General features: G+C 47.0%; 1 protein-coding gene across 2 annotated transcripts in view; it reads right to left on the reverse strand.

Annotated features, from left to right (window-relative positions):
* Positions 1 to 529: 529 nt before the first annotated feature.
* Tbc1d30 (TBC1 domain family member 30) overlaps positions 530 to 15,573 on the reverse strand; it is a 78,638-nt gene continuing 63,594 nt past the window's right edge. For both annotated transcript variants that reach the window (XM_051170395.1, XM_051170394.1), the window contains 4 exons: positions 9,657 to 9,769; positions 8,238 to 8,377; positions 4,976 to 5,182; positions 530 to 1,474 (listed from right to left, as the gene is read on the reverse strand). In XM_051170395.1, the coding sequence (XP_051026352.1) occupies positions 687 to 1,474; positions 4,976 to 5,182; positions 8,238 to 8,377; positions 9,657 to 9,769 (1,248 nt within the window). In that variant the 3' untranslated portion in view covers positions 530 to 686. The remainder of the gene's footprint in view (positions 1,475 to 4,975; positions 5,183 to 8,237; positions 8,378 to 9,656; positions 9,770 to 15,573) is intronic.

A 15,573-nucleotide genomic window follows, 5' to 3' on the forward strand; every position in this document is an offset into this window, starting at 1 on the left:
CACACCCCGCATGCGTGTCTGCATATGAGCTTTAATTTGGTTATTCACTTCAATGTCAACAGACTTAAAAGGTTTTTTCACTGGTAGAAAGAGAAAGTTAAAGAAAGGCTATCTTGACTTTTCTGCTATGCTTTAGCATAAGAATAAAAAAACAATTTGAACACACACACACACACACACACACCTCCTCATCAACAGGGCAGAACAAGGAACATCAGGGAGTTTTTTGCAACTAAGAAACTTACTTTCTACAGTTTTTGTTCTAGCAAGCTGGTGTGTTCATTCATGCTTGAGGGTTAGGGATGTCCAGAGGACAGAAAGGCCAGGGGAATGTGTTGTTTCAGGGATCCCAAAGGGGCCCTGAGAAGGCCAGAAGAGCCGCTTAACAGTCTACATGTTGTCTTTTCTGAAGAACTCACAAGGGAAATTGGGGAAACTCCACACTTGAGAAGCACAAAATTTATTTAGTCACAAGAATCTGCTTCACCAGTTACCCAGTGGCTAGGAAAAGGTCCCTAATCTGGTTCCCGCCTTGAAACTTGCAGTTCCCATTTGGCTGGGGCTGTTGGTGTTCAGCTCTGAACCTCTTGGTTCGTTTTCACCAGACAAATGAAGCAGGAAGGGTGTGGCCGACGCGCTTACGCCACCGTGCCACGTGAGTCTAGACGCTGAGCGACGGGGAGAAATCATCGCTTCTTGGTGCTGCTGCTCCCGACGCCCGACTTGCTGAAGCCCCTGCTCATCTGAGGGAAGTGCATGGTTGGGGTTCGGTCTGTAGGGCCATATAACCCCAAATTCCTGGCCGTGGCTGATTTTCGCAGTGGCTTGACACTGGGAAAGGGGCTGAAGATGGGGGTTTTGGAGTTGCCGCCTGAGGGAGGTTTGCTGGCAGTCGGGGTTTCTCCAGGGGCATCAGCTAACTCTGGGGCATGCCGCTGGCAGGGGAGGGGCACCTTGGACTCAGTTTCGGCGGCGGCATCCCTTTGGTTCAGTTCCAAAGCTTCTAGTTTCACCTGAACTGCAGCCACATCAACATCAGCATCGCCAAATACCGGCTCTGGAGATTGCCCTTCGATTGTCCTAGGCGTGCCACCATCATGGCCGCTGCCCTGACCGTGAGGCGTTGCCCCACAACCGGAGGAACACTCCTCAGCCGCCCCAAGGCTGCTGGCTTTACCGCCTTCATTCTGTTCTTCTATCAGCCCTACGGTGTCCCCACAGCCCGGATGACTCTTCGTCCTCGGCATGTTCTTTTTGTGGACTCGGATATGAGTCCGCCAAGGAGAGTTGAGCTTTGTCTTAAGGTCTTCGTAGGGGACAGGAGATATTTTGCCTCCTGTGTGGCCAGGGATATGGATGACTGCATTCTTGGAGGCTCTGTTTGTAATTTTCATCTTTTTCCCTAGAAGAAGGTGATTTATCACTGGAGAACTGTTTGCCTGAGATGGGAGGATGCTGGTCACCGGCCCTTTGTCTGAAAGAAAGGTTGAAAGTCTTGAGTGAAGGCGCCGAACAGAAACTCACCTGTCTTAACAGCAATCTCGTGGAGCTCCTCCCCGAATCTTTTCCCCATAGAGGTGCTGGCAGAGCCATGTGACTGAGGACAGTAAAAACTGAACCAAACCCTAGCACCTAGTCCCTCCTCTTCAGAGACTAGAGCACTGAAGGATAGGGGTGTGTTGCCGTTTGGGTGGGGTGTATTTCCCCAAAGGCTTCTGGATGGAAGGTTTGGTCCACCACTGGTAGAGCCAATCACTGGCTGCATCATCATGACATTGACCTAACTGACGATAACTGTCCCTCAGAGAAGTTACAATTGCAGCTACTATTTGGAGGTAGTTGAAACTGTAGAAGTGGGTCACAGGGGACATGCCACTGAAGGATTTATCTTGTCCCCAGTCTCTTTCCCTCTGGCTCTACTTCATGGCTGTGGTGCCGTGAGCAGCTTTCTCTACCATGGCCTATTACTTTCCTCCTCTTCACTACCTCAGGCCGTGGTGATGGAGCCAACCAACACAGCCTAAAACCTCGGGACCCACAAACCAAAGTCAACCCTTCCTCCTTCAGACTGTTTCTCTCGGTGATGGTCAGTAACACAGACCTAGAAAGGTACAGGGACTCTGACAACTGCATGCATTTCTAATGAAAGCCCAGATTCCCTGGTGATTTTTACAGAGTTTTTAGTCTCTGAAAAGCCAACTTAGAGGCCAGGCTATCTAGAAAATCTTTGAAAAATTTAAAAAACAATACAGTAAACTCTAATGACGTGAGTTTTGAGGCACTGGTTCTGAGAGGTAGAAAAAGAGCACACCTCACAGTCTGGAAGGCGTGGCTCAGAGGTAATAAACACAATGGGGTATCTCTGTGCCAGTGTCTGGCCCTGAGTATGAACACTGCTCCCTCTGCTCAGTGGCTTTGGAAGCCAGGGCAACCAGAAGAGCAATGTTCTGGAGACCTCCAACGGCCTTGCTGGCCTCCTCCTGAGGCTGTGACCAGATTCCTATTTATGGTATGGCATTTAACACCAGGAGACCCCAGAAATGAGGGCAATGGCCAGAAGCACTGTGGAGAAGGCCCTCCATCTTTGGAGAGTCCTCTTCCTCCCTGATGTCTGTGCCATCTAGCTGACTTCCACCACCCTCCACCCCCACCCTACTCAACTGTCATTGTCTACCTCAGGTCACACCTCAGTCTACCTGAAAACATCTACCCATGTCACCATGGTACCACCACTCACATGCCACCATCTCCCTCAGCTAATTTACTGCTCTTGAGACTAACCTGCCCATTGCCCACAGTTCCTCTACACCTACTGTTCCATCCAGAACCTCACCACACACACACACACACACACACACACACACACACACACACACACACACACACATCTTTATATTCCTCTTTGACTCTTCAAATTCTCAGGCCCCCAAACTAGATATTGCTGGTAGACTCCTGCCTCCTGGTCGTTCTAGCTTCTCATAGGCCCCCATCCATCTTTAATTCACATACCAAATGCTTCAGCTGTGTGGTGCTCAGTTGAACCACAGCCACACTCCCAGCCATGCATCCCAGCAATCTAATCCCTTTGTCACAATCCCTGAGAAACTCCGGCCCCACATCCCAGACCCGCATTCCCTTTTCTGAATCCTAGCCACCTTCAAGTCCATGACTTCCTGTTTTATCGGGACCTTGATGTCACCAAACAACCTTTTGTCCTTTGCCCTCGTTCAATACTTTCAGTGATCTATCCAAATCGTTGCTACTGTCCCTGAATTCCTCCCTCCTTACTCACACAGTGCTCTCCAGCCTGGTCTCTGCAAATAACCTCTCTCCTCATTTTCCCAAGTAAACACAAGTTCTCAGGTCTTAAAGAACTTGACATTTAGCCGGGCATGGTGGCGCATGCCTTTAATCCCAGCACTCGGGAGGCAGAGGCAGGCAGATCGCTGTGAGTTCGAGGCCAGCCTGGTCTACAAAGTGAGTCCAGGATGGCCAACGCTACACAGAGAAACCCTGTCTCGAAAAACCAAAAAAAAAAAGAACTTGACATTTGTCCACCCCCATCCCTGGGAATCTGGTACTATCTGTATTGTCCCCTTCCTTTCTCAGAGACTGAGGTATTTTGCTGTGAGTTAAAGATAACGCACATCCTAATCTCATCCTCTGGCACCTCCTCTAAAACCTTACTACTCAAGGCCCATGCCCCATACAGGAGTGGAGTAAGATCCTTCAAGACTTCCCTTTTTGTTTTTGGGTTTTTTTCCCCCTGATGGTGAATTCAGTTTTCGTCCATGTTCAGTCACATGCTCAGAAGCCATATGCCAATGCATGTCTCTGTGAACTCTGGCCAGCAACACTCTCACTAAGAACAGGAGACCCACTCCCAAATCACCACTTATTAGACAGTAAGGTGGATTGTTTGCTGTGATTCAGGAGATTATAAAGCAAAGAAGAAGTTTGGCAATCCTTGGAAAAGAGTTTTTTTTTTTTAAACCAAATGACCACTGTTCTCCTCAGTGCACTCCCGGGACACGGGGGACTCGCTCATCGGTGAGACACAAGATTTCGTTCTTCCCGCCGCCATCGTCCTTGATCATAGTATCTGTTAAATTACTACCTGACTTTATGAATGCACAGATGGCTAAATTCCATTTACAAATGCTTAAATTTCTGCTGGCTTATCCATTTGTGTATGCGCATTCACATGAGTACAGGCATATGTGGACCACTGCACACAAGAGGAGGCCAGAGGACAGTTTGTGAGTCGTTCCCCGGTAGTATCTGAGGACTGAACTCAGGTCATCGAGCCTGTGCAAAAAGCATTTGTACACTCTATGCCGTGAGTTTGAGTTTCTAAAATTTCTCAAGTCCAAGGATTGCATAGCTCAGCAACATTTTCATCATTTGTAAAACCCTCTCAATGAGCAAGCACACAGAGAGTAAAGGGGATATAATACCATCCACAGCCTTTTCTTCTTTAGACCCTGATAAAAATAAAGTTGAAAATGAGGTTCTAAATGTGTTACTATCTGACACCAGCCAGCTCTATGGATGCGAGTATGAGACTGTGGTGTCTTCCCTGTCAACTAGATTTGGAGTCACTGGGAGACACAGCTCCAGGCAGGACTGTGAAGGCGTCCATAGAGGTTCCCTAAGGAGAGGAGACCCACCCTGAACGTGTGCAGAACCATCCCTCGGGCTGGGGTCTTGAACTGGACAAAAGCAGAGGAAGAAAGCAAACTGAGTGCAGGCACTTTATCAGCCTGCTCCCAGGCTGCTGCCTCGGCGTGACTGCCACCTCCCATTCCTGCCGCCTGCCCCACTACGGCTGCTCTAACCACCTTACCTTGCCTTCACGATGGACTGTGTGTGAGGCACCATGTGAGACAAAGCAACCCCTTACTTGGCCGCAGCAATGTGATTCTGAGGCCAGCCTAGCGTGACTGCATACTCTGGGATGGAAGGAGCCCATTACCTGCCCTTATGTACACCTGGTGGACCTGCTGCTGCTGTTTCTTTTTAATCCGGGAGTACTGCCGCTTCAGGGCGTTGATGTCCGTGGTCATCCGCTCCATCATCATGCTGTTGAATGCTGCGTGGTATTCGCTTCGACAGGAATTGATCGCTCCCGGGGTCAGCTCGGCAATGTTGTTTGACCTCAGGGTCTGTTCCTCACTCGCTTCTACACTCAGGAAAGGGGCACAAGGTCAGTGGAGGGGACTCCATCCGAGCAGAAGGGAACAAATTACCCTACATCCAGTGTAGTGCTTTAACCGCCAAGAAATTCGAAACCAGAAACCCACCCTCTGGAATTTACCTAGCACTTGCTTCGATTTGCTCCTGCATTTCCTAGTTAGCCTGTGGGTCTGGAATGAGCTCGGTGGCTCATTGATTTGGTGGGCTTTTTCTTCATGACATAGACAGAAGACCAACTATCTCCAAGTGAAAAATCAATGCTGCTTTCTAAAAATCCCTCAGAAAAATGCAGTGCCAAGAGTTCCTGTGATAATCACTGTGCTGTGGACATTCTCACCTCCACGCAGGAATGTATAATGGATTAACCATTTGTGGACTTTACAAGTACATTTTCATCAGTTTTTTTTTAATATAATGTATTTTATAAGTGTATGAGACTTTGGATTGCTGTGCCAAGAGAAACAAATCCTTTTGCACATTTAACGAGCATTTTCTGGTTGTCTGTCACAGATGTTATATTTTCTATGGATTCTGGCTCTGTGACAGCTGCCAGAAGTGTCCCTTCGGTAAATTTGAGGTCATGTCTTCAAAAGAGAAACATGTGCTCTGCTGAGTGTGCACACCCACAGGCTGCCTAAACAACAGGAGCAAAACCAGGGTTCTCCAAAGCAAACCATAAAACCGCCTGGGAACCAATGAAAGAAAGGCAGAGGCTTCAGCTGGGCTGCTATGTGCAGGAACTGTCTCCAGGGAAAGTCTGGGCATCTTGTAAATTTACTTCATTTGTTACTGAAATCGCTTTTCTAACAGGAGTACTTGCTGTGCGACTACAAGGACCAGAGTTCAGACCTCAAGACCTATGGATATGGCTCGGCGACCCACAAATACCTGTAACTCCAGCTCCGGGTGACCTGACAACCCTCTTCTGGCCTCTGCAGGTACAGAGCATCCACACACATATGTTCATGGGTACACACACAGGTAAAGTAAATGTTTAAAAATAAAAAGGGCCAATAAAAAGTTACATATCATAGTAACGATAGAATTATAAAACTTTAACACTAATAATTGATTCCATCTCTAAAAACCAAAAAGCTGAAATTCAGACAAGAAAGGGAGGAGACGAGGACTCTTGTTGGGCTCAGATTTCCAAAGGTGGTTTTGAGAGAAGGGTACATATCGTAGATGTACATACAAAGCAGCCTTTTTCCCCCAGTAAAACTTTTTTTTTAATTCTGTATACTTTACTACTTTAAAAAATTGCAAATAAATAAAACATCATACACCAGAATTAACCAGACTCAAAGTCTATACAATTCAATGAACTTCTATCCACAAACCCAGTCTTTAAGCAAACTAAAACTCAAAATGCATGTAGCTCAGTCAGCTCAGTGTTTGCACGGCATGCACAAAGCCCTTGGGTCAATCCTTAGTACCACTTACAGCCAGCATGGTAGTACACGCCCTCAATCCCAGTGCTTGAGAAGGGGAAATAAAGCCCAGGATGAATGAGACTGTGCTGATTTGGATGGAAATGCCCCACAGGCTTGAATAATTGGTCCCCATTTGGCAGAGCTATTTCTGAAGGATTAGGAAGTATGGCCGTATTGGATAAGGTGTGTCACCGGTGGTGGGCTTTGAGCTTTAAAAAAACTCATCACTTCCTACGTGCTTTCTCTGCCTGAGGTTATCTCATGGAGAAAGCTCTTAGCTACTGCTCCAGCACATTGCCTGCCTGCCAGCTGCCATGCTGCCCGCCATGACAGTCATAGACTCCACTCTCTGGAACTGTAAGCCCCAAATACATTCTTTCTTCTATGAACTGCAATGATCATGGTGTCTTTTCAGAGCAATAGAAAAATAACTAAGACAAAGATTGCTTCAACCAATCTCCAAATGAGTCCAGGCTTGGGTGAAACGCTCACAACTATCACAACCACAAAGCAATGCCAGCAGCCACCACTTCCACCATTTTAATAATAAACAAAAGAAGTGACAAGACAGCTCAATAATCCCAAAACAGTTGTCAGGTGCCAAAGATAACACAGAAGAGCCTATGTATCTGTCACTTAATGAGTGTTTCTGCCCTCTTTGGACAAAAGAACCGGCCTCTCAATTAGAAGAAGTAAATATTCTAAGACAGAGCCGCCACCCAAGACTGGAAAAGACCCAGTGGGAAAACTACCAGCTGCTTCTAAAAGCTCCTTAGACTGTACTGTACAGTCCACAGGAAGCCACTTTGGTGAGGGAAATAAAGTCTGGCCATTGATCCAGAGAGACATTGACTAAGAGAGACAACACCCGAGTATAGCACATACAGGGTGGGTTCGTAGAATATTGAAAGGTCTAGAATCCTATCATAGAGAGAAATGTCCTCTCTAAGAGGGCTGGCCACAGAGCTCAGTGGAAGAGCACTTCGCTAGCTTGTGTGAGGGCCCCAGGTTCAGTTCCCAGCATGAAAGAGAGAGAATAGGCAGGCAGGCAAGTAGGTGGTCCAAACATGGGTCTCTAAGAAAGCCTTAGGAGATGTGAGAGCGGTCCTCAGGGCCTTGAGAGATGCTAGGTAGAGGCAGAGGCAAACTCGCTCTGCTGCTCTGGAAGAAAGAACTGTTCAAAGCAGAAGGAACCCAAGGCTAAGGGTGGGGTGGATTCCAGCAGTGTCTTGTGATGTTTCTTGTCATCAAGAAATTAAAATACACAGCCCTAACGTAGAAGAGAGCCAGTCTGTGATGAAGTGATTCGGGCCCCAGGAGGATGCACCAGGCTACTAAGGAAGCAAGCAGCCAAAACTGAAGATGAACAAGCAGAAGCAAGAGTTACCACAAAGGAAATGAAAGGGGCACTATGTGTGACATGAGATACAGACAGATCCTGCCAAAAAATAAATAAATAAATAACTCCATAGGGAAGATGTTTTCACAAAGGCCATGAATGGCGTTAGCCAGTCAGAGTCACTTAGGCAAGCCCCAGGACTCCGTAGTAAAGCCCTCATTTGAGTGAACCAGCACTCTGGCATGACCTGAAGGAGGGCCCCTCTTTACCTTTCATCTGCTTTTGGTACTTCTGCAGCTCAGGGGCCAGGAGCCCACTGAAAGGTCCAAGGCAGCCCACGGCATTAGCAACAGCATCCTCGTCATCCGGGTCATTCTCCTCATCACTGTCTCTGGCTCTGCTGTGTCGCCTTGGAAGACATAAAGGGAAAAAAATACTGAAAGTAACAATTTTTTAAAGGAATAGCATCACAGGATTAAGTGTGTGTGTGTGTGTGTGTGTGTGTGTGTGTGTATGAGAGAGAGACAGAGACAAAGAGGGAGAGAGGGAGAGAGGGAGAGAGAGATTTGTAAGTTTCCTGTTTTCTGCCAGTTTTTCCCAGTTCTTGTCCCATCTAATTGTCATAGGTCAACTGTCTTACCAGTTTCTTTTCTATTCTCTAGTTATCCATAGATAAGTAGACATAACTGTAGTTTTACACAAGTCTGAGAATATGTACATATCCCCCTGCACTACGCCTTTAATCACATAAAATATTTCAATAGTCGGGTAGAGCATCCTTGGCCTTCTTCACAGCTGTATTAAATCCACGCAGCCCATACTGATGATCTAGGCTGCTAAGGATGCCACCTGAGAAGTTTCCAGTATTATACAAGAATAACAATTACAATGTGTTTTGCATATATAAAAATAAACCTATGGGGGAAATGCTATATAGAATTACTAAATGAAAGGATACACACATCTGTATATGGGGAAAGTACCACCAGATTGTCACAGAGCCTAAGTAACCTCTAATAAATAATATAAAAGAGAATCTGTCTTCATCGATGGTCTTATCCAGTGGTGGACCTCGCATGCTACAATACCAAACTGTCACAAGATGAAAGTGGCTTCACGGTTACAGGAATAACCAACTACTTTCTGATTGGATTTGAAACCTGCTTCACAGGAGGGAATTCGTGCCTGAAACTGTAAACCTGGGCAAAGCCTATGTATGGCTGGGGAAGTTACAGGCCCTGAGGGGTCGGGGGAGCTACCACTGTTGTTTTGTGAAATGGTCACGTTGTGGACCGCTTTCTAAAGGTTGTTTATGGCTACAGATGTGTGCTGCACTCAACCATGATCAGAGAAGTTCCTTTTTTTGCTGTGGGCAGCAATTGGTGCAGAGACTCATATACCTGTGCTAAGTGCTTAGAACAAGTGACAGCTTTAAATAAGTTGCAGGTTTGTTCCATTTCCCTTCAGTCCATATCCCAACTTATTTGGAAAGCACACTTTGGAAAGCTCTCTTGAATCTAAGTCTACAAACCTCTGGAAGTGATCCATTCAGATTTTAAGTACCAAGTTAGTTTGCATATATTAGAAGGCTTAATAAGTATCAATTTTACAATAACAACTCAAGACATTGCATCTTCCACCACATAAAACGAAAACAAAGACAAAGCACAACAAAACAAAAAGCTTACCCGGAAACTGAAGTGGGCCTGACTGTGGCTGGGAATGGTGTAATGTTGTAGGTGTACTTTTCCCTCAGCTCTGCCAGCTGTGGGAAAGGGAACGGGGCCATCGAGTAAACAGTCTGAAAAACAAAAGAAACGCTGCCAAGTCTCAGATGGGGACATAATGACTCTCATTAGTCCTGTATTAAAGGTATTGAAGTTCCAGCAGGTTGAGGCCAAAGAGACAGCTATTGCTCCTTACGAGGGGGCAGGGGGGTGGGGCGAAACTGGGAAAGACTGACATCTACTTTGGAGAAAAGCAATAACGCGAGGCAGAATGGGACATAGCCCAGGCTGCGGGACGCGTGCCTTGCATGTCTGAAGCCCCAAGTTCAGTCGCCAGCAGCACATAAACACAGTGCAGTGGCACGTGACCCCAGCACCAGGGAGGGAAGGCGACAAGAAGATCAGCAGTCCAAGATCATCCTTGGCTGAGCAGTGCATTTGTGGCCAGCCTAGGCTACATGAGATCCTATCTAAATAAATTAAGACCAGGAATATTGCAGGCTGGGTATCATCGTCTCTGAGCCTTGATGCAGAGAACTCCAAAATCTGAAACATTCAGTGCACCAACATCATGCTGTTTCCCCCACCCCACCCCCAAAAAAAAATCCCACATCTGACCCATGTTATAGGTCACAGACAAAACATGGATATAAGCAAAATACAGTATAATACTACCTTCAGCTACAAGTATGAAGACCGTATGATGTATAAATAAATGTTATGTTCAGATTTGTGTTTCACACCTAAGACTTCTTAACAATAAGTTAACAATGCACACAAACATCCCCAAAACCTGAGTCATCCCTAGTCCTAGCCCTTTAGATAAGGGACATTCAACCTGTGCTGATAACACAAAGCAGCCCCCTGCACACAGCTGAGTGCTCCGAACGAGAAGTGTAGGTGGGGAAATTCGGTCCTCTGACATCCACTTGCCATCTGAGAGGTGTGTGGTTAGCTCCTGTGACTTCGGTACTAAAGGACCAACCCATGCCCCTCCCAGGCCTGGCTTGCCTAAAGTGTCTTGATAACTTTCCTAGGCATCAATATAAGCTTTCTGAATAATATTAACTTCTGTGGCTGACCTTGTGACTGACTGCAAGCTTTCTCCAACAAGACCACCATTTCAAAAAGCCTGTGAATGACGTCTAAGTGAAAACTGTTATTTTTAAAGGAAAAGCAAAAAGATAATTACAAGTTTAAAAAGCATAGGCTGTCAAAAAATCTGTAAATAAAAACAAGGGAGCTGCAAGGGGTGGGCATGCATGCTTTAACCCCAGCACTTAGGAGGCAGAGGCAAGCCTAGTCTACCGAGCTAGCTCTAGGACAGCCAAGGCTAGGTAGAAAAGTCCTGTTTCCGGACATTCTCCACAGTTATGTGGAGAGCGGGGACTGACTCTGATATGAACTCTGGTGCCCCATATTTGACCACTTCCCCTTGGTGGGGAGGCCTGGTGGCACTCAGAGAAAGAATAAGCAGGCTACCAAGATGAGACTTGATTGCCTATGACCATATAGTGGGGGAGGAGGTCCCCCTCGGTCATAGACCTAGGGCAGGGGAATAGGGTGAAAGCGGGAAGGAGGGAGGAACCGGTGGATACAAGTGAGAGGGAAAACAATTGAGATGTAATCTGAGTAAATTAATTAAAATTTTAAAAATTAAAATTAAAAAAAAAGAAAGAAAAGTCCTGTTTCCAAAAGGGGGGTGGGGAAGGAGCACTGAAGCTTACACCAGACTTCCCACAAGCATGGAGAAAAGGACCCTGTTGGCTCTTTTACCCTTAAAGTTTAATAGCTCCATAGTCACTTATTCAACCTTTCAGTTTTCACTCACCAGCAAATGTACATTAATAATACTATCATTTCTTCACAGAAGCTAATCAAATAACCTGATTGTGGGGGGTGGGGGAAGGCTGGAGAAGTGACTCAGCAGTTCAGAGCACTTGCTGCTGCTGCAAGGACTGAGGCTCGGTTCCCAGACCTACATAGTGGCTCACAACAGCCTGCAACTCCAATTCCAGGGGATCCAACACCATGGACCCCGGGCATGCGCACTGTGAACGTACTACATTCAAGTCGGTGAAACACTCGTGCATATAAATAAATCTTTTTAAACTATATATGCTAATAATCCTTTCCTAGGAAAACATTTTATGTGCTTTTTCCATTTCAGCAAGACTATTGTTCCTCTAGAGCTGAGGTGCTGCCTGAAGAGGAGGGGGCCTCTGAATGGAGTGTGACTGGTGTTGCTGGCTCACTCACTTTGTAGTTGGCTACTGTGACAAGTCACTGTAGTTTTGATACACCTATCCATCTGACTGTCCCTAAACTTCATGCCATCCACCTATATACTTTATGTACCAACTCAAGATTCCTTACTAAGCGTTGGCTAGAATCCCTTCTCTTCGATGCTTTATGCTTGTTGTGCAAAGCTGCACAGCCTACAGGGGGCACCAAAATTGTTTCTAAGCTGCCCCCTCACATGGATTGCATACTTGATTACATGCAAGGCTGAGACCAAGGTATAAATTTAGAGACACTACACAACTCTCCCCACACCTGAATAAGCAGAAGGAAGGGTTCTTGTGGCTCCCATTAGCAGGAAGTGTGAGATGACATCAGTCCCAAGCCTTTCTGGGCTCCCTTGCTTAGTCTGAAAAATGCAGGGTGTGAAACTCAGGGTGACAATTCCCTCCAGCAGGAGGGGGATGGTTAAAGTCAAGGAGAAGTGCATGGGTATGCACGTGAGAGTCGGTGCTTGGAGTTTTCATCTGTGTGGTGCCTGTGCAGATTTTATGGTGCTACACTTAATACACTGTATGCTTCATAGAATTGGATTAACAGTGAAGTCTCATGTCTGATCTCACAAAGACAGCCAACAGCTTGCTCACTCCCAGTGCAAAATTCTCTCTCTGCTCCATACAGCCTTTTGAAGGTATGAGGGCACATGCAATCCTATTCTTGGTATCCTAACTTTGGACCCAAGGATGCCTTAATTGTCCTCTTAGATGCCAGTCAGAAAAAATGGAGTCAACTGGGTGAGAACACCACACACACGCACCAAATGTCATCCCAGGACTAAGCCAAGAATCACCTGACCCTGTCATTTGTGTAAGTTTTTGCCTTAACAACTGAGAAACTTAATCCAAACACTTAAGAAGTGTTCGCACCATTTATATTTTGTTTTAAAAGATTTTCCCCTTACATCTGCAGTAGGCAGGAGAGCCAGCCCCATGGTTATGAGAGCAGGAGAGCTGTCCCTGTCCCTAGCCACCATAGCACTTGGGAGAGCGGGCCCTGCACCTTGCCACAGGCCCCAAGAGAGCTGACCTTGCAACTTGTCTTCTATGCAGTGGCCCGGATAAGGGAGAGATGCCCTCCTCCCCCACCCCACCCCACCCCCACACCCCCTCCTAGTTCCTCACCACCTACAGGAGGCAAACGGGCCCCAAGGTCATGAGAATGGGAAAACTGTCCCTGTCCCCTCGCCAGCTGCAACACCCAGGACAGGGGACCCTGCACCTCACCTGGGAAGCATAGTAGAGCTGGTCCTGGTTTGGGGTGGTGGGGGTTGAGTGTGAGCCAGCCAAGGATGTGAGAGCTTGAGAGCTGACCTAGCTTTTCTTGGGAGAACAGGCCCTGCACCTCTCCCAGGCAGCACGGTAGAGCTGGCCTTAAAGGCATATGCATGGATGAGCTGGCCTAGACAGCATGACAGCAGGAAAGCTGGCTCTGCCCCTTGCTGGCTGCAGCATTGGATGAGGTAGCCAGGGCAGGGCTGGAGAGCTTGCCCCAATGGTGTGGATGCAGGAGAGCTGGCGAGCTGCAGATTCCTCTCAGGCCTAGATCCAGGTCTTTGAGTTGGCTCACCCCAACATCTGGCCCATCCATGATCTGCTGGAGGGCTTGAAGGGAATAGTCCCGCAGATCCAAAGCTGAAGGATCTCCATGACCCAGGGCAACAACAGGATATACAAGAAGAATCGCAGTGAGAATCCAGTGTTGACAGTGCAGCAGAAGCCAGAGGCCTAGAACCAGACCAATGACTCATTGCCACCAACATTTGCACATAAAGAAGTTTGGACAAAAGAGTATAGTATGCGAGACACTGTGACACACTACAGCTTTTAGAATGAGACTTTGGGGCGGGAGGGAGGTTACAAGGGTGGAGGGCAGGTACAACGGAATGGGGAGATGAGTGGGATTGGGGTACATGATGTGAAATTCACAAAGGACCAGTAAAAAGTTTTTTTAACCGTTTTTAAAACTTAATCTAGATGTTTCACTAAAGACTTAAAACTGGGGCACTGGTTGAGGAGTCACCCGTGTCTTTTCTTTAGCCAGTTTCATAACAGGGACTTGGAGTGTCCTCTGACCAAGCCTTGGGGAGGATGTTTGTAAGGGAGGAACGAGCGGTCGCTGCTTCCTGCCCCTGACCTTACCCCATCCTGCCTGGGGCCGATGGCTAGGCTCCAACCACACGCCATCAAAGCCATCAAAGCCATCAAAGCCACCCAGGTGAAAATGCCTGACCGAAAAGAAAAGGGACTCCGGTGGGAACTCAGGGTTCCCTAGCTCTCTCCTTCCTCTGCTGTTTGTTTGTGGCTAGTACCTCAAAGCAGCCACTACAACAAGCTCACCCACAATCCCTCTTTTTACATGGACACACATCATGTGTGTGTGAGGCTCTCACATGTCTGAAGTCACACTTGTCCCACAAGCATAGCATCCCCAGTACTTCACCCATAGCACTGGCCATGTGGGAAGGCTTTAGGCATCCCATGGATAGATTAGAGATTTACAATGTGCTAAATGTACTAAATCTTTTAGAGTCCACATGCAGTACAGTAATAGAACCTCAGAGTTCGAGAGGAATTTAAATATAATTTACTCAACACCCCTCCCTCGTCCCACAGGAAGCCCTCCGGAGCATCACCAGCCAGATGGCCTCAAAGGCACTGCCTAAACACTTCCAGTTATGGGCATACACTACTGTGTAGGGCAGATGGCTTCAATTTTTGACAGAACTAATTAATCAAACATTGTCCTTGTATTGAACAAGCACCGACATCCTTGACATTTCCAACCCATCACTGATGGGGGAAGTGAGCAGTGTGGGTAGAGGGGGAGCGCCTGCGCCAGGGTCTGTGACAGCTGCCTCCTGATTACAAGCTGCCATTCCCAAATAAGGTCAGGTTTTCCAAACACCCACTGCCCTCCTAGTAATTCTCCCTACACTGTCCTCAGGGAATTTGCCAGGGACATTGTCCAAGATCTACTGTGATCCAGGTGCATTACTTCCTTGGCGTATCCATCTAACATTATCAATTAAGGAAAATCGGAAGGGCTGGTAAGATGGCAGCTCCACTGGTTAAAGCACTTACCACTAAGCCCGATGGCCCGAGTTCAATCCTCAGGACCCACAGGGCAAGAGGAGAGAATTGACTCTGGCAAGTTTCTGCTGACCTCCACACACGGGCACTGCGGCACATGTACATCAGCAAGTGCACAAGTGTGCACACACACAGAGACAGACACACACACGAGTAAATACACAATAAAAAATTTAAATATATACAAATGGCTGCTGAAGAATTAGTGGGAAGGGATGTGACCTTCACAGGATGGAGAGGCACAGGCCCAGTCTATTCGTTCATTAAGGGGTTTAGAAAGGGCTAGTGACGGTCCAAATGGGAGAGTCCTTGCGTCCTCTTCAGTTCAAAAATCAAAAGCTTTTACTTAGCTCACACATTTCACATGGAGCCATTTCCAGTTTGCTGACAAATCTATGGTCCACTCAAGCCAGATCACAGCCACTAACTTTTTTTTTCCCCTAAGAATGAACAAAGAAGAAAACGTGGCTTGAAGTGGCATTTACCAT

This window comes from Acomys russatus, chromosome 28 (assembly GCF_903995435.1).
Source record: "Acomys russatus chromosome 28, mAcoRus1.1, whole genome shotgun sequence".
In the NCBI taxonomy this organism is placed as follows: Eukaryota; Metazoa; Chordata; class Mammalia; order Rodentia; family Muridae; genus Acomys; species Acomys russatus.